General features: G+C 33.9%; 1 protein-coding gene across 3 annotated transcripts in view; it reads left to right on the forward strand.

Moving 5' to 3' along the window:
• The window catches only part of SGCZ (sarcoglycan zeta), a 395,468-nt gene that overhangs the window by 317,882 nt on the left and 51,899 nt on the right, over positions 1-25,687 (forward strand). For all 3 annotated transcript variants that reach the window (XM_064418070.1, XM_064418068.1, XM_064418071.1), the window contains 2 exons: positions 6,197-6,284; positions 24,182-24,304. In XM_064418070.1, coding sequence (XP_064274140.1) covers positions 6,197-6,284; positions 24,182-24,304 — 211 coding nt within the window. The remainder of the gene's footprint in view (positions 1-6,196; positions 6,285-24,181; positions 24,305-25,687) is intronic.

Below are 25,687 nucleotides of genomic sequence, written 5' to 3' on the forward strand. Positions count from 1 at the left end.
TAGAGTAATGAATTGTTGGTTACCATTAAGCATAACTTAAATGACAAAAATCCTTTCAATAACTAATGCACCCACACCACAAGAGCTTTGACAGGTTTGAAAGGAGTGAAGTACAGTGATTCCATGCTTAATGTTTTTCTTTCTGATTTTGAGACTTACATTGCTTTTCTACATTTGTCTCTGTTAAGGTTTGGGGGGGCTTTGCAGTTCAGTAATATACAGTTTCACTTTTTGTGTCACAAGTTTAATGTAGTGAGCTTTGGGCATTTAACAAGCTTCCTTCAAGTACATATGTAGTGCTACTTTATTTTTAGTTGGGATGTTTATACCTAAATCCCATTTTAAATTTTATTTGATGTCTAAATCTATTCCACAAAAGTAATGTCTTTTGTCTGCTGTTTAAATATCTACTTCTGCTTTATCATTACATTTTTCTATGCTTGATTGAATTCCTCCATAATAAAAATTTCATAGTGCATTATACAAGGAAGTAAAACAAGTAGGTTATTGCTATCTGGAGGTTATAGCCATGATCATTGTTCATGTGGCTTCTTGGAACTCTGTGTATAATTCTTCTTGGGTACATGTATATTACTTTGGTAGGCATAGCTCTGTTTGGGTTGACATTTGGTGTGTCAGGAATCTGGTCGGTATCTGTGATTGCCTTTAGCATATAAGAAGGCTGACATGCACACAGAGCAAAGGCTGGGAATCAAGAGAACATCCTTTGATGAAAAAAGAATTATCTAGGAAATATGTTTCTTGAAGCATTATCAATAACCTCAAGTATCAACTGGGTTATTTTATTTATTTGTTTCAAACTATTTGCTTGTGCTTTTCCAAACCTCCTCAGTGTGTAAACCTCATGTGAAGAAATACAGGCTTTTAATAACATTTGGTCAAAATTTTAAGACATCTGGAATGTTTCCTTAAAGTAGAAGTCCAAATGTGTTTACTGAAAATTTTCAAACAGATTTGTGATTTTAAGTGTAATTAGCAGCAATTAAATTGGAACTTTCAAGTCTGAAAGGACAATTAGACAGGAAGAACACTAAAATGTGATGTGCAACTTTGTTTTGGGAAAGCGGGTATATAAAAATATCTATATTTTCTGTAAATAAGAAAAAAAACTCTAATTAAATTGAGTTAAAGTCATGTTAACTCTTCAACCCGGGAATAACTCGGATAATAAATTATTTTAATTTCTCCCTATTTGAAAAACACTTGTGTTGGGGTCCCTGCTGTCCTGACACCTTGGGAAGATTCTTGGGAATTTTTTGAGAATATTCTTGGAAGTAATATTGGTAAATATTGATGTAACGGAACATTGGAAATATTCTTGGAAAAAATATCATGGGAATCATTTTCTTTAATTTGTGTTTTAACAGTTCCAGACTTGTACAAACTTCCAACAGTTTTAATGGAGCCTTTAATTTTTTAAGTACTCAAGAACACAGCAATTGCTTTCATTTGTAGATCTTTTTCTTTCATATCTTTCCTAATGCAAATTTCTTCAGGTTTGTTTAGGGTTAGTAATAACCTTAATGATAGAAAAAGTTTGCCTCTGAGACTCCAAGCCCTACATATGTGTGTTTTTAGATCTCCCATCTCTCCCCATTTGCAAGGAATGTTGCTAAAACATGCTGATGCTCTGATTCTGGACAATGGATAAAGTCTATGGAATGTTTTTTCCATCCCCTCACATCTTCTTAGCTCTACTTTCTACCCTTCCTGACTGACACTGTCTTTCATACCCTTTTTCTAAACATTTTGCACTGAATTCCTCCAAGATATTCCTCACACTTGTTATGTGTCATTTGCCTTAACTGCAGTTGCCCCTGTAGTTATTGCACATCTGCTCGTCTGTCCTTTGACTCCCTTGGTCTTCTGCACTGACCAGAGTACTAAGTACTTTCTTTTAGTTCTCATTTTGCTCCTATGGAGTGGACAAATAACTCATACATTTTTCATTCTTCTGTCGGGGTCACTGACCAGATGCAGACAATCAACTTGTTCAGTGGCACCCACAGCATGAATCTCTAAAGCAACAGACTGTGGTGCTCTGCAGCAATGAGGACACATATTCTCTGTATTTCTTAAAATCTGACGATGGTGAGTTTCTCAGCAAACCAAAGTTTAATACTGATTTCGTTTTCTAAAGGTACCTTGGTAATGCAATGATCATTCTGAGTCACTAGTGTATCAGGGCATGTTTGAGAAGTGTCCTGTAAAGAAATCTTCTGCCATAATTATTTTAGCTGCCCATACTGGGGGTAGGCTCAAATAAAAGAATATATAGCATTACTTCCTCTTACAAACTGCCAGCAGATAGTCTGGCAGATCTCGTCCTACCTGCTTATTACATTACTTTTTACATCTGTGTGATGCCATGTAGAAGTCTAGAGAGCTGAAGCATTACATTTGCTTAAGCACAGAAGTCAAATCATAAAAGAGCCACTGCTTGCACTATAACAATGTAGACATATCAATACTGCTCCTGAGTATCAAAGTTGGTGGTATTATCATAATTATCTGTGTTCTGAGCATAATTTGGGAATCTATTCAATTATACAGTGTACCATCTTACCTAAAGTAAACCAATGTTTTATTAAACTAACTGGAATTGAATTGCTCCATTTAAAATGTTTCTAATTTAAAAGGTTCATTTTGGAAAGGCTGTTCAAAATGGAGCTAATTAGCTGGGATTGCCTATTTGAATACTGTATAAAATACATGAAATTTTTCCAAAATATGTTAAAAATAATTGAACCAGCTGTGGAAAATAAAAAAAGGGTTTTGCTATGATTGCCATGCAGGATTTTTTTTTGTAAAATTATTTTATAAATTATTTTAATCTATCAGTCTTTCATATACTTACAATTATATGCTTATCTAATTCTAAAACCAAAAGTTGATATTTGTTACTGAACTGTGATTCATACTCAAAAAACCCCAAACCAAACAAACACAAAAAATTTAAAACCAAATCTTTTTTTTCTCAATTTTTTCCTTGTATTTATAACAGGATTAAAATTTCAGAAAGCTTTCTGAAAATATCCCCTAAATTAATTAGTTTCCTTTTACTTTTATGGATTCTAGCTGTAAACCTGTTTCATATAAATAACTATTCTAACATTTTAGTCTGATTTACTATTAATCTTGAAGTTGTAATGCTTTGGGGCTTATAGAGGGGAGACAAGTAGCACAGACAAACCAGAAGGGGTTCAGGTGGGTCTGGACTGAAATGGGTCCCCCCAGGGACGTTTGGTAGTGTCAATGAAGACTGGTAGAGCCCTCGTGGCCCTGACAGTATCCTTCTGTAATATTTTAGTTATTAGCATATTGACATTATTAAAGCTCTATGTAACTGTAAGAACATTCTTATATTGTTGGGTTTTGTTATCTACAGTGTAATTTTTGAAATGGCATCGCAAATCATTGTAAACTGAAGTTTACAAAGCATCAAGAGAGAGACGGGTCTGGTAATGGAGAGAGAAAATTATCCAGTGTTTTTATGCTTTAGATATGTTTGTATTCCTATGAGTGATATTCATTGCACTTTATATTCATCTTACAGATCAATATTTCCACTTATTTCAGCTAAGTCTTCTCTGAATGTCTAGCTCCTCTGAGCAGACTATTTTTGAATTCCTTGAACTCTAGGCACTTCCTGCATAAAATAAAGTGCAGGTAAACAATGTGGATGAAATGCTGGACTTGTTAAACTGATAGGAGTTTTGCCACTGCATTTTCTCTGGTCAAGTATTTAAGACTGCTGCTCTATATTTGTCATCAAAAAATGAGGAATATAGATTTAAATTCTTAACCTCTTCAGCCCTCTTTTTATTTTTTATATAATACAAATTTTTCACCTAATTTTTCATTATCCTGTATTTCATAATTTAATATCCAAGGTTCTTTTTTTAAAAACTAGAACATGGGAAGCAGATTTTAGCCTGAGGTTTGTTTTAAGTATTTTTTTATGGTGAGAGGAAAGAAACCTTCAGATCAGACTGTGATCAGTCTTTGTGAGTGGAAGTTTCCAAACCTTTGCTGAACTGGCAAAAATAGGCATGGCTGTATCCTCCCTTGCTAAGGATAAGATTATTCTAACTGAGAAGACTTTTAACCAAAAAGTTACTAAACAAAAGTGAAAAGGGCTCCTAAAGGCCTTTGGCCTTGCAGATGCCTATTAGGACAACAGTTTTTCCCAGAGCAGCAGTTGCCTGGACTAATGATTTTCAAAAGACCATAAGGAAAGTGGAAATCAAGTGGTGAGAAAAAGGTCCTTAACAGCTGCTTTTGTTGCTAGTAGCTCCCTTGATTGCATCACATGTTCATCTCAAACTAGTAAAATTGACACAATGTCTCACTGATAATTATATCTTTTTATCTGGAAAAATGGACAAGCCAAACAGTCTCTTTCATCTGCCAGAATCTGTGAAGCAGAGGTAATTGGCAGGATGTTAGAGAGGTCATAGCATAGTCCAGTGAGAGATTAAATACACCTGAACTCCTTGAAATTATCTCAGAATCATTTCAGGCTTCCCAGGGAACCAATTATCATTTAAAGTTAATAATCATAGTGAAAACAACTGGGAAGAATGTTTCTTGTACAGGAAAACTCTGGATACAAAGGAAAGGACTGTAAAGTATAGAAAATTTTAGAGAAATTATGCATCACTCAGGTAAAAATAAATATTTATCCATGTCTCTTTATTCAATTTCCTTCTTATCTAAAAAACTTTCAAGAACAGCAAGATCCAATATATTAAGAGACACACATACGAGGTCTCTTTAACCTTACCTACTTAATCCAAGGATGACCAATAATGGATGCCCAGGGAAGAATCTAAGAATATAACAAGTATATAATAAATTTTCCAAATATCTTCCTAGCCTTTAGTCATTCCTACCTAAGGCACTCCCCAGCTGTTTCTGTCAGATGTCTTCATGCTGTTGGATAAACATACGTAAGCATACTGAGTGCTAGCAATCTGCCAGAGGCTTTACAGTGCCCACGGTCTCTCTGCAAGCTTCAGGAAAAGAGCTGTATGGTATCAGGTGATTTCAGGGAGAAAAGTGCCTCTCTGCAGCAGCAGAGACAATCCTACTTTTTCCCTTCTCTCATGCACTCACCCCACTCCAGTGGGAGCATGATTGGTGAGTTTGCACTTTTTTTTAGGCTGTTTCTCTTGGCTCTCTTTTGCAGCTCTTCTCCTTTCCTGCACATCTGCGCTTCCCCTAAAGGAGTGCATATGGCTCGTCATTCTTCAAGAAGCAAAATTCCATTCTTTTTGGGATTGTTTATGCTGGTTTTGAACACAGGATAAGCTTACACCTATATATGCATTTTTCAAGCTCTTCTCCTTTCCTGCACATCTGCGCTTCCCCTAAAGGAGTGCATATGGCTCGTCATTCTTCAAGAAGCAAAATTCCATTCTTTTTGGGATTGTTTATGCTGGTTTTGAACACAGGATAAGCTTACACCTATATATGCATTTTTCAAAAGCTCAAACCTAGTTGGATGCTGAAAGCCAGGTAGTCGTCCTGACAACTGACGCCAAAATTGTTAAGACTATGTTTAACATAAAGTGTTTGTCTCCTTGCTGTATCAGTTTGATCCCTAATAGTAAATCCCTGCAAAGTACTAATGGCAGTGGATCAGGGCTCTCTGTTGCAAGATCTCGCCTTCCAGTGCTCTCATTGTTTTCTTTGAGAGTAACAATTCTCTTTATCTTCAAAGAAATGCATGTCTGTGTTTGTAAGGTTTTAGTAAGAGCAATGCAAATTTTAAAGCATGCGCAGATTAATGGAATAATACAATATAGAGTTGGTTAGGTAGTTAAAAATGTGAAGGTTAACAATATATGGGAAAGGCTAGTGGAACAGGTTTGCATTAATGTTTTTTGAGTTTGGAACTTTGTAATATTAAAGGAAATTAAAACAAAGAAATCAAGTTCAAATCTGATTTCTGGAGCAGGGATTGTATGCACAAAGATTTCAAGCTTAAAATAGTATTCTTGGAATTCTTTAATATAAAAATTTGACTTGTAAAATATTTAATGAAATTGTTAAAAAGGGCTGTTGTACTTGACACAACTTCCCTCTCAGCATGCATGTTAATACTAAGTTCTAACGTAATTTTACCTCAATTTTTTGTTCTCTCATTTATTGTCTCATACATGTTTCCCAGGATAGCCCACTGGTCTTACAGTCTGACAGAAATGTAACAGTGAATGCAAGAAATCACATGGGACAGTTAACTGGACAACTGACAGTAGGTGAGTGTTCTTTATTGACTGTTATGTTTATCAATTTAGCTTTATTAATATAAAATATTACTGAAAAGTCAGGAAAAAGAATCTCAACACCATGCTCAAAAACCATTGCGTACAATGAATCATAAGAGCATGATTCAGCATTAGCTCAAGGAAGAAAAACTAGAAATGCCTCAAAAATAGCTAAATGAAAACAGCTTAATGAAAAATTATTATTTTTGAGACCATTGTAACAAAACAAACTGAAAAAGCCTCAGCAAAATATGTTTCAACAACATTTCCAGTGGGACAATAACCATCATTTTCTTACACTTTCTGTCAGTCTTCCATTACTTCAGTGGCAATTGCTTTGGCCCTGTCACTTGTGTAGGGCATTTGTACCAGCACATATTCAAAGTGGTTGGAGTAACATAATGTTAAAAATCAGAAAAAAAGACCCAAAAACCAAAGTGCTTTCCTAGTCACTACAAAAATTAAATGAAAAGCTAACATATTTCTAGTCATTCATTAAAACTGACAATTTACAAAGTATGAAATATAGCAGTTCCAAATGAAATGGATATAAAAGAATCCTCTACTTATCTGTTTCACCTACCATGTATTTCCCCCATTTTATGAAATTTATTGTGTTATACTTTGTTTTTAGTATGAGTCATACTTCTTGTGTTAATAAATATGAAGTAATATTTTTTTATATTTTCTGAACTAGAAGAATACTGATATTAATTTAGTTTTAAGAATCTTTGCCAAAAAAAATTATTTGAAAATTGATTTACTAGTTCTGGTACAAAACAATATATTTTGACTGGTAATGGGATAAAAAATATAACAACATAGGTTCATAAGACCTTAGTATATAGAATTCAAGGAGACACCCCTTAGACTTTATTTGTTTTAATTTTTTTCATTTTACTTCTGGATTAAGATGTGTTCTATTCATTGTTTTTTCCTCATGTGCTGAGGTTATGCCCACAAATAATTTTTAGTTAAACCCTAGTTGTAATCTATACTAAGTTTTCATACTGACAGGAGACAGTGGCTTCTAGTTGTAAAAATCTTTTCCAAGTGCACTCAGTGACACACCATCTGCACTGATTTCCCTGAACAACCACATCGAATGAGTGTGCAAAGGTAACCAGACTTGCTAGCAGGTACAGATGAGCAAAATTAAGCTAACACCTGTTCTGGCCATATTGTACTTGCCCAGTGCAATTATAAAATGCAGTCCTCTATCATCTGGTAACACTACTGTTAAAACCTCTACTTCAGCTGGTAATTGCAAAAAGGTGAGTTGTCCATGGCAGACATTCACATTGACTGAAATAGATATAATATTTTTATCACTGACACTATTCTGGCTGAGTGAATCCAGCACTGAAAATGTGTGTGTGTATTGAGGCTGACCTACTTAAAGGTATCACACTAGAAGTTAATACTGTAAAAACATGAAGGCCCGAAAAAAACATGGCTTTATGTTATCGTCATTAGGGTGAACACCTTAAGCTTCTTGGTGTGCAGCTGGTGCTGTCTCTGGAGACTAAAAGCTTGTTAAATTGCAATATTGTATTTACATTATTTCTTAATCTATCTTCCTCTTTCTTTCCTATATGGCCATTGTTATTTCTTATGTTGGTATAAAAATTTTTTTTTTTGGTGAATCCCCTGTACAATATTGGATGCATGTTAAAATACTCCTTATCTCTTATTAAATACTTCTTACTTAATAAAGATAGTCACAACTGCCATTAGAACCAGTAATACCTAGATGTTCTACTTTTAAGAAATCAAAGAAATTAACAGGAACCTTAAAGTAAAAATATATTATTAAGGCACTCTTCTCAATTTTTTGTTGTGAAAGACAGAATATAGACAAGTTTTTACTTTTGCCTAGGTAAAAGCATGGCCACATCGGCTGAAAGAATAGGAGGGGACTTTTCTATACAGAGTTTGCTGGTGGAAGAAAACATTTTTTTCTCGTAGTTGTAAGTGTGCCTCAGAAAGTCCCTGTCTTTAAAAATGCTCTCTGTCCATTCCCTAGTGATGTGTGCTGAAGCAGCTGTTTATGTGGCTGCCCAATGAAAGGAATGAAAATAAACAGTGAAGAAAAATGTTTTAAACAACAAAAAAAGTAAATTATCATGTCTCAGGGAAAAACTTTTCTTGTTAAAACTCTGAAATGTTGTTATCTGTTCATTCTTTAAAGAGTTGAATAATAATCATTTAAAAAAATAGACTACAAATTAATATGCATGGCAAGAGCATTTTACAAAGAAAGAAGAATGCCAGTGCATTCAAAAGGATGATAATGCACTTTTTATGCATGTGATATCATTGGCATTTTATCCACATTTCACAGGACTGAAGTCCAGTGAAATGTGGATACAAACCAGCAAATAGGCTGGTCTCATCCTGTGCTTGGCAACCAAATTGCCACTCATGCCAGATTCTAGGACAACTAAAAATTATTTCTGTGGTGTTTGAAACCATGCCATGTAAGACTAAGACAGCCTTAAGAGCATATAATTAGGGAAGATGGATTAATGTAAAAAAGTGTTACTGTTATTGGGCTGGGAGGAAGATGGCTATATGTTCACTCAGGGAGATGGAAAAAAATCCAGTGAAACTCTTAATAGGTATTCAGTTCTGTAAGTGACAAAATATGTCATTAAAGTCATCATTAAGACATCTTGGGAAAGATCCTAACCTAGGAGGAGTGAAGAAAAGGTATATGAAATATTTTTTTTATTTAAAAGTAACTAAGTGTATTGGATGATTGAGTGGTTGCATGTTTAAATGTTATAAATTCAAGTTATGCATCAGGTCATACAAGACCAAGGGTACACCCATTAGTGCAGTACAGTATTTTTTATACTGGTACCAAAGTCTGTACAGAGAGAAAGTCACGCTGTAGCAATGCTCTCTGTTGGGAACTGTACCAACTGAGCAAGAGATGTTGGTTTGTACTCCAGTCTATTCATGACATATGGTCTGGAAACTGCCAAGTTTGTGTCTGGATCTCCAAGAGAACTCCACAGCCTTCAGTTTTTAGACATGCCATTTAAGACCAATGGAGCAGATGTAGCACAGACGTGAATTGTATGTACAAAATAAAGATGAAAAGATGACAATCCATTGAATTTTCCTGGATAAGTTGTGAGATCTCTCCCCTAGCAACCCTTATTACTAATACTTCTGCATTGTACATTCTACAGAATTACCTTTACACAACCTTTTGTCTGTGTTTAATCAATGTTTGCACAGTTTATATGGAAAACTTTTTTTTATACTGATTTTAGAAATGCACCTTAGTTGCTCACCTTGAGCCACAAGTCTTTTGTCTCCATGCTCTCTGCACATGTATTAGGTACCTCTGCCTGCCTTTTAGTGGGGTACATTAGGTTCACAAGCACTAAAAAAGTGTAATAGGACATTTGAAACTGAAACACACATTTTTGGTGAGAAGTGGTTTTTTCCATACTTTTTTCCTTACTGCAATAATTGTTTCTGACAGGTATTTCGTCTACTGCTTGACCCTTTTCTATTCATAAAGAACTCTTTGAAATGTGCAAAAAGAAAGCATTTCATTTCTGCTAAGCTTAGAACCCTCAGACAGAATCATAACTCTCACAGCTGTACAAGTCACAGCTTTAGAGAGCTCCTGAACCTGTCTCTCTAGGCACTGAGATCTACAGAACCATGCAAATTCAGAAAAAATATTTGAATACCACAATGATATCACATTCTTGCAGCTACTTCTTGAAAATAGCAGGCAGATGTATGATTTTCAATTACAACACTGCTAAAGACTGATAACACTGCTAAAAGATATACTCAAATAACTTGTCAAGCTTGGAGGTCCTTTCCATACATTTACCACAAAACTTATCTTGTGTATTCCAAGATCTTTTTCTTTAAAATGTGCTTTCTTACTTGCGCAGAAAGTGTTGGACATTAGAAGCTGCAGGTATGTAACTTTGTGGGAGTCTCCTTCATCATTCATACCTGTATCCTGTATGACAGTTTCCTATGCTTATATCAAGTGATACCTTAACAGGTAACACATCCTACTACCCCTTTGCTTCTGAGATCCTCAAAATAACTCATCATCTAAAGGCCACTCCTGATGTTCCCTTTGCAACGTTTATATATCAATGAAGATCTGAAGCAAGATACCATATTTCAAGTATTCTTGCTTTTGGAATCATTTGTAGGAGAAACAAGATGTTGTAATGTATTCTTACACAATGGGGAACTAGCAATAATAATAAAGTGCATGTACAAATATGTGTATACGTGTTGCTCTAAATCTTTTGTATTATTGTCAAATATTTACTTAAGATTTTTATGAACTTGAACTAAGTATCCATTAATAACATACTTAATAAGACAAGAAATTTTGCTGGCTTTGAATCTTGTTTGCAAACACTGTAGACTCAAATGGAAGGTCTTTTCTCCTAAGTATTGCAAGAAGAGGGTGATTTCAGAATGATCATACACATACCCCCTTTCCTCAAAGTTGGAAAAGGGAGAAAATGGTCTCAGCTTTTCTCTTATCTGCATAATTGTTCTTGTATCTTCTGTAGCAGGGTGCTGGGAGGGAAGGGATGAGTTGGTTTACAATCTCTCATCAGTTTCTGCCCTTCAGCAGGGCAAACATGGATTAGAACTTCTCAGGAATATGTGAAAGAAGGGTCTTCTCCTGCTTTCAAAGAGGTTTGCCTACCTGTCATTCCAAACTACAGTGAGATTTCCAAAATCTGAAATACTTTAAACTTTTTGCTAGTCTAATTTCTGTATTAAGGCAATTGCTCTTGTAATCACTGTGGTACAGTAGGATAATTGTTATTACTAAGAAGATATGGCAAAACAAATCCAGATAAATGAGTTATCCATTTCTCAGCATTCTCTCAATTTCTATTCCTTAACTGAAACACAATTTTTTGTCCCTAACACCACTTTAATGTATGCAAATAAGCAATGTAGACAATTCATTTTACCATACCTAGATGAATTATTAGTCCAGTTTTTGCAGTTATATACAAAGAGGAGAATTTCACATTGAAATTCAGACTGAATATGTAATAGCTTAAAATCTTCTTTTGGGACATGTTTTCATTTATCAAGTTATCGTAGTGAAGGTTTTCAACTTATAGTTTCTTCACTTCCTCTTAATTTTATAATACAGAAATAAATGAACACGCAGTCCCTAATTTCTGAGCTAAATTACTTGCATTGCTCACATAATTTCAGATGTTTTGCACCTTAAATGGAATTTTCTGTTGACAATTATTGGTTGATATTTTCCCTGTTACCTTTAGATTAGGTAGTTGTAATTCAGAGAATATTTGGATGATTTACACAGCAAAATCTTATACATTCTGAGTGTACTAATTTTAAAGTATAATACTTTAACTTTTATAGCCAGTTAAGCACTCTTCCCAAATATAAGAATATAAACAGTCTGTCAGGAGATGAAAATACAACTTGTGTGCTATTTTGTGGTACAAATCCATTGTAAGATCTTTTAAATGGAGGTAAATGGTAGATAGCTTGCTCTTTTTTATACAGGTTAGTTTACCTTGTACTTAACTGCAGAGTTAAAGGATTTCTTTCATCTTCAGGAGTCAATGCAGAAGGAATGATGGAGCAGTGCCTGGAAGGCCATATGGCTTTATGTCTCCTCCTGGCAAAGCATGTGAGATGAGCCAAGAGGCAGTCAGAAAGTGAGCCATGTTGCTCATAACAGTTGAAATGTCCAGCTGGAATCTGAATCTGATCCCTCCTCATAATTTACAGTGCAGCGTGATGTTGCCCCCATTTATGTCTGTGTAGCCCATGGAAAAGTCTTTTTACAAACCATCTGTGCTCTAACAGGTTTTGTGATAGGAGTTCACCTAATATATACTCTTAATTACTTTGGCTAAACTATCATGATAATCCACTCCCATTAATTAATTATCCTCAAGTGTGATATTAGGAAAATGTGAAGGTCTCTGAAAAGTGGTCCAAACTTTGACCTATTTGCCAGCACTTTGATGGGTCTGCCAAACTAATCCTGAAAAAATTAACATCTTAATTTATTTGAAATTCTTCCATATTTCTCTTGTAATTCTCTGTTTAAGTAGTTTACAAATAATAGAAAGCATTGAGGTTTGTTTGTTTTGATTCAGCAGCAAGAGGAGGACAACTCCTTTCTAATTTTTGTTCCTATTTTACTTGTAAATTAGTTGCATCATTTTCTGTGTTAATCTTCATATGTGCATTTGAAATTCAGCTATGGCAAATATGCCTTTGTGGCAAGCAATTGCATTAACTGGATTGAAAAATAATACTTTTTTACACATCTATTACCCAATTAACTCATAACACTATTAAATATACTACATCAACCATTTTCTATCCAGTTTGTGCTTGGTTAACAAGATCTCTTTGAAAGAAAGAGATGCTTGACACAGTACTTCTGATTGCATTTGATAAATTAGGTATCTTTTCAGTTTTTAGCAAATCTTTCATATCATTATGATGATCTTATTGTATGTTATGTGCAGACATAACACTAAATGCCTGTTTAATATTTGAAATACTATATGGTGTAGAATGTATCTTAAGTTTCCCTCATTGCCACAATAATTGCTACATGAAAACTGTGCTGTAAAAATAGATTAATAAGATATCTCTATGTCAGTTATTAGGACCAAGTAGCAATTCTTTCTTGTAGGTATTGCCACTATTTAGCCCAATACCTCCTTCCTGAAATACAAAAGCATATCACATCAGTTGAGATGTCAAGAATTAAAAATTCTCTATGAATAAACACAACTGCAAACAGCAGTAGGACAGTAATTGAATTCTGTGCAATTTCAGCATGGTTATTTCAGGAGAGAGAGAGTGCTTATACATTATTGATATTAAACAGCTTATCCAAAATGTCTGTGCAGTGGATATGATTCTTTGCCTTAAGTTTTATCATCCTCAGTAGTGTGTTATACAGAAATTTCTTTGAATCTTAAAATGAATAACTTCAGTACTTCCAGAGCTGAGGTCTTAAGACCTCTTCCTCATCCCCTTATTTCTGTGTTCAGTATATTTTCTTTCTTCTTTCTACCTTCTTCAGACTCTAAAAGTTTTTGTCATTTGAGTCTTGATCCAACTTTTCTTCTCTTTTTCTTTCCCTCAGTCTGAGCTCAGGAAGACTATTTCTACCTCGGATACAAGGTACAGCTCATGTTAGTTCATATCTGAAGTTTTATTGATCTAAAGTGGAAAGCATCTTTTCTGTCTGTAACTGACAGACAAAAAGAAAAACATACTTTGCACTTTTATAAATAGTCTGATATTTTTCTTTTTGTACCATAGGCAAAATACATACAGGTTATTTTCTTTCTTTGTCCATGATCTAAATTTGGAGGGAATTTTAGGGTCCAGTACCTTATTTTTGATGTGGTGCTGGCAGGAGCACCTGGCATGCTAAAGACTGGTGAGGTGCTGGCTTCCTGCAGGGGAACCTTCAAAAAGAAGCCACCACAAGCCTCTTTTTCTCATGAAAGCACAATGGTCTATACCCACTGTCACTTTAGAGGTGATATGAAAATGATGAAAGGGAACACTAAATCAGTGTTTTCCAGGCAGGGATTATGGAGGGGAGCAGGAGTACAGAAATGACTGTGTGGAGAGAGAGAGGTGCCCAATCTGCTTGGTATGAGCCTCAGCTCACTGTCTTAGGGTTTCATCTCAGTGCTAACTTTGACCCCAGACATATACTGAAGTAGATTTTAATTATCAATAGCAATTTGGCAGTGGTACTGCGGTTCACTGCTTACTTTGGTGCTTTGTAGGCTTTTTATTTTACCTTACTGTATTTTAAATACAAGCCTGGACCTTTTCACTGTTTCTAGAAAATTGGCACTGAAAAACGGGAGAAAAAGGTACTCTGTTGTAATTCTCAAATATTTTATCCTCTTCCCATCCCACCCAACTCGACCCCATGACTAATCAGAGGACCTGGAACTATGAGCAGTTGATTGATTTAACTGTGGAAGTAGACTCTGAGTGGGAAGAGGTAATTAGTGTTTTCATGGTGGTGCAGAAGTGTTAGTGTTTAAACATTAATCCATTGCCATCTGTCCTGCTGCTGTTACCCACATGCTGTTGGCCAGTACAGAGAGCATAACTGCTGCCCAAATGTTCAGAGCAGGGAAGGAGAAGTGGTTTTCTTTTGTACGAAAGACGTCCCAAGAGTCAAAGAAATGGGTTTATTTAGAGGAAATAAGTAGGTTTTAGAGGTATAGGAATGGGTTTGAAGGATGCAGCATACATCTTCCAAGGATGGTTCTAATTCTTTGTCTTTAGCTTTATCTGAAGCTAATACTTCATTTAACTTCAAAAACAGCTGCTGTGCATGCCTTGTGACATTCACAAAGCTGCTGCTGGGTGCTAAGCATTATTAAATTACCTACAACATCTGGACCTTTAACAAGTCTCTGACAGGACATTAAGATTTTATTTTTACCCCTTTTTTCCCTGATGTTCAGACAGCTCACTAATATTGTCAGGAATATATTATTCTAAGGTGTGAAGGACAAAATAGGGGCAAAAAATGAGAAGCCTATTTTAAATTAATTAAATACAAAGATGTAATTTGAAAGAAAGAGAAGAGCAGTGAGATCTTTCTGGTGTTCTTTATTTCACATTTGCAGAGAGCACTTGGAGGTAGAAATTCAACAGCCTGCTGATCTTGTTCAAGGTGTTGAAATAACAGCAAAGAGATTTTTCAAACATAGGGGTGAGAAGTAATTTAATTTTAGACTTAGATTCTTTCTTCAGCTAAGTCATCTTTAAAAAGTCTGAATTCTATCAGTTTTATTATTGAAGCATCTATAGGAAATTAGCCTGTTTCTGTTTGTGAAAGAGATTCTTGCAAGTGAACAGTCAGGCTTGGAAACATTTATGTTTGCCCTTGAAAATTATTTGTCCATCTGAGACTGTGAACCTCTTAGATAGCAAGTTCTGGTTCATATAAATTAGATGACTAATAATAAAAAATAAATAATAAAAATATTTCAGTTTTATGGAATTTCCCCTCACATATCTTTAGACTATTCAAAGTTTCATCTCAGTGTTATGTTGAAATTATTATTGTTTTCTAAAAACATCAATATTGACTTTTAATTTCTATTCATTGCACTGCTCCAAGTCCCATAAAAAATATAGTTCCAAAATGAACTTCAATGTAACACTGAAACTTTAAAATACATTGGAAAATAGCAATTAATAAACACAGCTAGAACACTGCTGCTTTTTTGTGCTTATTTACAAATGAAAATGTTTATTTCCCTTTTTTTTTACATCCATTTAGTACAGGATTCAGTTTCTAGCTCTATATTATGTCAGTACTAGACGTGTTTAATTGTGCCATTTGTAGATGGGCAGAACAATCTTGATGTAATTTGTCTCAAGCATGTACAGCATTATTAAAGATATATTTATTATGGATTTTAAAAAATTCTTTAATACATAAATATATATCTCTGAAAATAGCTTCTTTTTCCTTAGGCTATTCTTAGAGTGATAAATATTGTATTTGTAACTGAATTATGAACAGATGGCATTGAATTAATGATTAGCTGAATATTTTTAAATATGACTAGATTTCTTCCTCTGAATAAAAGCATTTCATAAATCTGAAATTAATTAGTCACTGGGAATAATTATCATTCACTGAATCACTAACATGTGTTAGAGATCAAAATAATACAGAGTGAGCATTTTTTTCCAAATCAAAATTAAGGGCTATCTTGCTTTTAAAATAAGTTATTACAACATTAGTGTTCCAAAACTTTATGATTTTGCTTGTGTGTTATTTTGCACAGATATTTTGGGTGCAGAAGTTGTTTTGCTACTCTTTTATCATACATATTACCCAAGGCATCTGGATGCGTTATGACCTCAAAGTTTTCAGACACTTAAAGATTTTTTCCCATTTGTTTTCTGATGCAGAAGAAGTCAGATTCTTATTTAGCATATTTATTTTTGTCTCATTCAGTGATTCTGGTTGGTTTGCTGTACTTCTGATGCAAAAGTTTTCAGCTAGTCCTAACAAAAACTCCACCTATGCTGCAGGTCTTGTCTCTGAATTTGCACTTCCATCTGCATTTAGGTTATATTTCATTCCAGATACAGGATTGTACACTCTTTTAAGGACACTTCAGATTTCCCAAGGGTACCAGTGTAGCCTCCATAAGTGGGGTATTTCAAAGGTAGACAGTCTGGCAGTGGTTCACATCACAAAGATGCAGAATTTCAGTGTCAGCAGGGTAACTGGCTGAGGTAGATGTCTTCATTGGTGAATTGAATTGCATCTTATGTGTTACAAGTCAACAATGAACTCCACTGAGAACATTAATCAAAAGAGACACCTCCAGAAGCTAAGAGACCAAATATGCTTTTATCCTGCTTCTACAGCTTTCTGGCTCTTGTCCCACTGTCAAGGGCAAGGAGACAAGTAATTTTCTAAATGGGTAATGCAGAAATCCTGTGAGCTGGGTTAAGCCCTCATTGTCTTGTGCCTTCATCACAGCAGATCCGAGTTGCTCAGAAATCTGCAAATACATTTCACTGATCTGCAAAGTAGCAGAAGGGTTTAAAATTATGATTTTCTGGTAATCAGGCTTTATTTTTTTTTCTTGTTTTACTACCCAATAGTACCCAGTGGTAGCGTTTTTGTGGATGAGTCATGTGTATCTTTTAGTATTTTGTACATTATTTCCTTAAATCTTTCTCAGATAAAGTGTGATTATATGAAATGCTAAGACCTTTTCCATAGATAGTTTCAGCATGTTTGAACTCCCTAGCTAAAGCAGATAATTGGAGAAATAGTCAGTTTGTAAAAGTGAGACTTATATAGTTTTTCTTATATAGTAACTATCAGTATTGAATTAATATTATAAAAATGTGAAATAGGGGGGTTTTGGCATTTATTTTTCAGGAAAGTTTCTGAGTACTCTGGTAGCTTGTGTCCTTTGTTTAGGTCTTCTCTCTCCAAGTGTGATTAATTCAATTCTTTATCACAAAAAGGTTTGATTTCCATTCAGAAACATTATAATGGTCTAATTCACTACATTGTGGGTAATATTATACAATACTTTGAGTCACAACAGATTTTATTTAAAGTCTATGGGAAACTGCCAAAAGCATCTGGAAGAACAATTTTTATCTTTTTAATCAAGTCAGGGGAAAAAAGGAAGATGCAAAGCCAACCTCTTAATAACAAGGATACATAAAGAATATATTGACAAGGTGGAGATAGGTCAAATGTTGGATTCCATGTTTTTGGAGTTCTTTCCAACTTGAATGATTCTGTGAATATGGGCAAAAATATTTGCTAGCTTTTAATTTTTATTAGTAAAACACCAAAAAATGCCTGCAGGGTGGAAAAAAGTCTCAGAATAACTGTCTAACACTTACAGAGAATATTACTAGTGAGAAAGACAAAACTGGAATTATTTTCTTTTTAAATCTTCACAAAGTAAGATCCATAACAGTTATTTTAAAAGGTCAGAGGATAAATGAGTAAGTGGAAAGGTAAAGAACCATTGGGTTACATGAATGTATTTCACTTCATCCAGTTTAATTTTCAATCCAGTTACCTCAGAGTGATAAAGCAGGATGCATAAAGGCCTTTGCACTACTAGCAGGTATTTTAGACAGCATGCAGATGAGAGATTAGGCCTCAAAATATGTAAATAAGTCAAACATCAGATTTATTTTAAAGAAAATAATAAAGCAGAGATGTAGAGATTTATACATCAGTGAATTTTCAGTAGAATTTCTGGTAAATTGGTAGAACATTTAATAGAGAAGTCTGGCTATAATTCTGACCTGAAGGAAATATATAACGATAAACAGTAACAGGTTTATCAAGGAATGATTTACATGATCTGCAAGATGTTATACTTCCCAAGGAGAAATTCAACAGTCCTGTTTTGTCTTTGAGTTTCATCTATCTAATGAGGACATTTCATAACTCCCCTTACTATTTCTATGTGCTCCTGCTATTTGATTTGAATGTGGTGTTCATCAAGTACAGCAGGTAGTCAGGTATCTCATAATTAATTGTTCTGTCTATTTTTAACTCTCATTTCTCTTCAGTGGAATGTGCAGCTACTTAGAAACAACTCGATGTTTTCATAAAACTTAGTGACCAAACAGCATAATTATAGCCTTACAGCCTAGCTCAGCTAACAGTGAGAATGGAAAGATTCCCACTAATTTTGTATGGAAAAGTAGTTCCCAGACTGCTTCAGTAAGCCTCACCTTCCAAAAGGTGTTATGTTCAGCTTTGTAAATTATTTATCTTGTAAAAACTAATCCCATCACATAAAGCTCAAAATTACAGGGTTAAGGATAAGACTGAAAACTTGAAAAATTCTCTTAAGATTTAGTAATATTTAGGTTACATTCATCATGGGTAAGAAAAACTGATTAGCTTTCTACTCCCATTCACATTTTGTAGTGCACAAAATATGTTAGGTTTATAAATAATACAGTTGCATGAGCTGGACTTTTATGTTGTCAATGAAAGCTAAGTTGATAAATGCAGCTATAAAAAGAAGTTAACATATTGTGGCTATTTATTGATGTCACAAAGAATCATTCCTGGACAATAAAGGAAAGCATATAGGAAAGATAATGTAACAGAACTGTTAATAAAAAATAATAGATTTTTTTTATAATTTAACCTACTATTTATTTTGTATTTTAAATACTTTATTTAATAATCTAATTTAAAATTTATTCATTTACATAAACCATGTATATTTATTATTAATGTATGTTTATTATATTTTTAGTGTGTTTATAACACATCTCTAGTATTGTGAGAATAATCAGTCTGATACAAAAGTCATTTTACTTGCTACAAGACTCAGTTCAAGAATCTAGAGCATGTTTTGAGTAAATCAACCTTAATGGGATTATAAAAAGAGCCAAACATACAGTGTGAAGTCCTACAGATAAATTTTGGTGCCTGAGATATCTTCCTGAGTCTTGCTTATCTAAGGATCCATATAAGCAATTAAGATATTACAGCTAAAATTAGACAATGCACATCCTTTTAACCATTACAGAAGCAAAATAAATGCATTGACTTAAAGCTCAAGCAACTTTCAAGAAGCAAAGAATCACATTTTGCTTTCATTCCCCCATGAGTATAGCTTATAGCTGATGAAATTATGAACAGCTGTATCTGATCAGACCAAAGGTCTGTTCAGCCATGTAATTTCTGAGTCTCATGGAAATCACCATATGTTAGGGATGCTAGGCAGAAAAGCACAGAATTGCTCTTGAGTTGTTGTGGCCTCATCTAGAAGGAGGATGGAGAGTGTTGTCTGCTGCTGTGGATACTCCCACACACTAGTTTCATAGCTGGGGTTCCACTGTCAAGATGCACCAGGAAGACAGACTGCAGGAAGGATGATTTCTATCTATTGCAGAGGTGACAGACAATATTTCAGAAGTGTTTTTCAGTGAAACTGATATACCATATCAAAGTGGACTTGACACTGCCGGGCTAATGTTGGACTCAATGAGCTTAGAGGTTTTTACAACCATAATGATTCTATGATTCTACAAAGTTCCTAAAACTAAAACCAGCTTGGGAGGGCAGAACTTTTTAGTCACATGTCGTTTGACAAAGTCCTATACCTGTAATATCGCTAATCTTTCATGGATATTACTGGGTCTGCAGGTAATGATGAAGGAAGTGTCCTGCCTAATCCAGATGGTTCTACTGAGTTTCCTCTTATAATAATGTGTGCCTTATTCCTATGCTTATAATTTATGTTGATAGCTGATATTGTTCAGTTCCATAAAAGGTAACAAATGTGTGCTTTGTTTCTTCTCACCCAGCCTTTGCTCCAGCTTCCCTTGTCTGAGTAGATATTCAGAATAGGAAACCTTGAAGATCAGCCTCTCCTAGAAACAGTAGCTTTCTGACATCTCTACAGCATGTCTACCGACTAGTGACAGAGCAAACTAAGGCATCTTTTACCTTCTGCTTTCACACTTTTTGGTTATAATGTAGATGTTCCCTTCGTCAGCAAACTGAACATAGAAAATGATCTGATTGTTGTGAATTGCTTGTGTAGAAGTTTTGCTCTCAGCTGAAAGTTCTTTTTCTTTTCCAAATTCCTCAATGCTTCTGTTCAGCTGGTTATGAATCCTTTGTTTGCACAGTTGCTCTTGCATTCACTTAATTTTTTTAAGATGTCTGCTAGCCAAAATGCCATGATATCTAACATTCCTATGAATATTTAAAAAAATTACCTAGGTGTATACTTCCCAAAAATTGATCTTAGACCCAGATGAATGTTGAATCTTTATTAAAAATTCTTTATCTCTTTAATCTCCAATCTCAGAAGCATCAACACATTCTCATAAAAGTAACTTTGTTTGCTGTCCAGACTCTGCATAAAACTCTGAATTTAATAAATGTTTAAATAACCCATTTTTCATTGAAGAACCAGAAGAAAGTATACTGGACTTTATCATGTTTTCTGTTTACAAGGATCAGTTTGTGGTAATTTCATTTGAATTCTAATCCCTATATTGAATTTAAGGTTGTTGATTTTTTATCTTTTTCTGTGTCGGAATTAGTTGTGTGCCAGGTGGACATGGAAGATGATTGAGAAATCAGACACAACTGCTAGTGTTTGTAATCATATCTAAACTTGTAATACTGGAGAGTTCTTATTTTTATTTATTATCACTGCAATAATGGTTCTAATTATTATTTCTGCATAATAATAATAATAATGATGAAGTACCGTAAGTTATCATTGACTTTAAAATGCAAAATGTTAGAACATGCATTCTTCATATTGTTATTATATTAGTTAGTAAGTCAAACTCTCTACAAATTCAAAACAGGTTTTATTTTGAAATATAATCTCTATTACTGTTAATCTGGATTACAGAACCATAATTTTCTGTATTTTTACAGCATGTACTGCCCAATATTTTCATTTAATGCATCTTCACTACAGTTAAAATGTACAATTTTAGGTTTTGTACCATTTTAAATGTAGCTGGTTTAATGATAGTTTCAATTATATAGCTGCTGTGCACCAAGCATGTGTTGTAAACCATCATTACATACCATGTATATATGAATATGATATATATTTTTCATCTATGTACTTTAAATGAAGGAATTTCACAGCAACTTAATACTTTAATTGAGAATTATACATCTGAATTTACAAGTAAATAGTTTTCCTGAGCACAAGATGAGAAAAGAGTTTGTCATGGGTATCTCTTGAACCTGATTAAAGCTGTTATGTGGCCAACTCCAGTCTAGGATGAAGCAGAATAACAATACAGTCAGAAGTAGCAAAGCTAAACAGCTTTTCTAGTAGCCATGTGTTTGATAAAAATTACCTTTCCAAACAGAATTTAGAAGATAGATTTTCATACATGATTCTCTGGGCTGAAGTATGCATTATTCAAGCAGGTATGATTTGCTGAAAATAGTGATGGCTCTACAAGTTGGATATTAGAATTTCAAAATGCTTCCTTTGTTCATGCATAATATTCTAAGACTTGACATTGTTTTTATTAGTAGTACTATTAAAGATTCAGACATTTTATGAGATGTGTGTGTTGGTAGAGTGTTTTTGGAACACAGCAATTTGCTTTACAGCTAAGATAATACCCTAATACATTGCAAATGCAACTTCTTGCTCCTATTTCAACTGGGAAATGAAAATGAAACTAAACAGAATTCCATTTTGATAGCACTGAGTACTCTGTAGGCAGTTCAACTTTTCGAAACCAGTTTTATAACATCCACACCTGGTTCTGTGTCAAAGAGACAGATGCAGGATGTATTAAGTTTTTTAGTAATCTCTCAAGTGCCTTGAACACACTAACTACCATTTCAGCAATAAGTAATACCACTATTGAATCCTGAGTGAAACATGAAGTAAAAGCCCATTTATTTTAGCATTAAAATTTATTTACTTCCCATAATGGTATTTTGGACTAGCTGAATTCTAAATGTGCTTTTATACAACATGATTCCGAAACAGCACAAATAGCACCTAAAATATACGCATTCCTTAGTCAAAGTTCCAGACTATTGTTATTTAAGTAATTTTCAATGAAAACCTATATTATCCTAAATACATCACAAGTTTTTAAAAGCCGTTATTGAAACATGGGCTGTCACTTAGAGTGATATATAATGACTAAGAATGTGGCAGGTCTTTTCTCTTTTTGATTTCTGACACTTTTTTTTTTTTTAATTTCTTTTCCTTACAGAGCTAACAACTTTGATGGGTGTAAATTAGTAATGTCGCAGTACTTAAAATGCCACTTTCATTTAGGTGGCTAAGCTATCATCAGCTCTTAAATAAAGATGAAACTATTTAGTATTAAGTTATTTGTACTTATGCTTTGGTTTCCTGAACCATAAGTATGGTGGCAGGACAAGGGCACCCCCAAACCTCTGCATCTGAAATCTGAAATCTGCTCCTGTTTTTACAAAGATTTTGTATTTTTTCAAATCAAAACAAACAACTTGATTAACACATTTTTAAAAAACTTCCGTGGGGGTGGGGAGTGGAAAAAATACCATTTTACACATTTACAGAATAAACATATCTAAATTCAACAAAATGCATCATCACAAGTATTTTGATAATTCTTTTTAATTTTCTTTTTTCTTTGTGAATCAAAAATAGCCAGAATTTTTTTACAGTACAAACATAAGTTTTTCTGGAAGTAAGAGTGATTGTTTTGATCCCATGGCTGATTCTGCAAATTATGAGCTGCTAAGGCAATTCCTTGACCAAAACTCATTATCACAGTTTTTATATTCCTTATTACATATTTTGGTACTATGCATTTGCACATTAAACTAAAAACTTACATATTATGGAGCAGGAAATTTGTACAAACTTTTAAACCAGATTATAAAAATTAAATAACATATATAAATTTGTCCATAATGCCCTCCACATAATTCTTACACATATAGATTTATTCCAGGAATGCATTACAAGGTTAATTAGGGATCATAGAGAAAATTTCAGATTAGTATTCTGTAAAATAATGTATCTTGCCTTATGCCATGTCGTGCCATTGCAGTTGGTTGCTTTTCAACACCATTTTCAGAAATTATGTTTGCTTTCACTTATTAATAAAATAAAATTTCCAGAAACAATTTAGTACACAAAACATTGGAGAGTAAGAATAAGACATGTAAATTGAAAAGCATAGTAAATTTAAAAGTCTTAGTTACCTGCAAACTTTCTTCATTGCAGTTAGATCATTCCATAAGTCTGTTCAATTCCAGAATTATTTTAGGATTTTTAAGCTTTGAGATATTTGGGAATATTCTTTCATAAAATATGACATAAATTTTGACATCTTAGTCCATGGTTTTTGTCTGTTTTGGTGTTTTGTTGTGTTGTTTTTGTTATTGTATTCTCTAAGTTTGCAGTAGAACTGAATGAAAAATACCGTTTTCTGCTGTGTTGATTTGTATGTCTTGATGGAATAGGGTCATGTGTTATCTTTATTTGTTCATTGGCAAGAAACTGCAATTTAAACTGAACAAATCCCAGAAAGCTGTCTGAATTGGCATTTCAAGATCTCAGTGTTTAAGTACATTCTAAATTTTAGTGCTGATTTCCACATAATGCTGAAATAGGTGTTTTTCATAGTTATTTCTGTAAACTATTTTAACAGTACTTTATAATGCAAATTATCTATCAGGCTTACAGAAAGCGAAATATTTTCATAAAGCATCATGTGTTCAATATGTTTTGGATATTCAATTTATGCCGATGATTAATTCTTACAAAATATATTAGAGGTAATGATAATTTCCTTGATTTCAGGAGCTGATGCTGTGGAAGCTCAGTGTAAGAGATTTGAAGTGAGAGCAAGTGACAGTGGAAGAGTATTGTTTTCTGCAGATGAAGATGAGATTGTCATTGGAGCCGACAGACTGAAAGTAACAGGTATGGTAATAATAAAGATTCAGAATGCATGTAAACATATATTTTTTTTATTACCTTTAGTAGTAATTAAACTATCAATCTTTTACAAAATTTTAGTCCACTGGAGAAGAAAACATCTTCTCATTATCAGAGATTTTTGACCAACCAAAAGATACTGTATAATCTAAATATCAATTCCTCTAAAGGTAGATTTAAATTTAAACTCTGCAGGATCAACTGTGGTACCAATCACACTTACTACTGTGTTTTGGCTTTTATATGCTACCATTAAGAATTGTTTTGTGCTGTGTGTGCCATTTGTTTAGGTAATGCTCCTTCAAAATGACAAAAAATATTATATATATTGTAGCCTTTGTTTTTTCTGTATACATAGCATCAAGTCTAACTTCCATATGAATTAAGGTTTCATGAGGCTCAGCTGAAAAACCTTGCCTTGACTTGGGTATATTAGTTTATAATGAAATACAGGTTACTGTTACAGTTTCAACACATCCAGCAACTAAACCGTGCACTCACTCCTCCACCAGTGCGGGTGGGGGAGAAAATTGAAGGATGAAAATAAAAAAAACCTAATGGGTGGAGATAAAGACAGTTCATTAGGTAAAGGAAAAGTCACACACACAAGCAAAGCAAAACGAGGAATTAATTCACTGCTTTCCATGGGCAGTGAGGTATTCAGCAATCTGCAGGAAAGCAGGACCCCATTGTGCATAATGTGGAAAAAGAGAATCATACTGAATCCTGCTAAGGCTCAAATTTAGTCATAATACTAAATGCTGAGAAAATTAATTTTAAATGTACAATTGACACAGGAGATTTCAAGGTATGTATCATAAGTTGAAAAATAAAACAACTTATAAATGGCACTAAGAATTAGATTCCCTGCCAGTGAGAAATCCAATCATAAGTTTTTGATGTCATGATTGTTATTTTTTAATCAAATATTTGGCACCATAAGAATAAATTTTGTCCAAAGAGTGTGTGATACCTTTAAATTCTTCAGCAAACACATGAAAGGTGATGAGTCCCTGTGAGCAACATCAATCAGACTGTATTACTTCACATGACATGATATGACTGATGAAACCTGGCAGGAAATCATAATGTCAAACATCAACCAGAATTTTTTTCTTTAGTTTAGTTTTCTCAAGCTTGTGTTTTTTATTATCGTGGCGCCTTGGGGTGAATATAGGAAAGAAATTATGGAAGAAGAAATAAAACAAATGTTGAATATAAAAAAAGGGAAAATAAGAAGTGCTTATTTGGAGATAAATCTCTCACATGTATTTTTTTAAGGGTAGTACTACAATGAAATTATTTTCTTTTCTTCTGTAGCAATCAATAATATCTCTTTGAAAGCAGTTCACTGTGAATGTATCCAAT

The sequence above is a fragment of the Passer domesticus genome, chromosome 4 (genome assembly GCF_036417665.1).
Source record: "Passer domesticus isolate bPasDom1 chromosome 4, bPasDom1.hap1, whole genome shotgun sequence".
Classification (NCBI taxonomy): Eukaryota; Metazoa; Chordata; class Aves; order Passeriformes; family Passeridae; genus Passer; species Passer domesticus.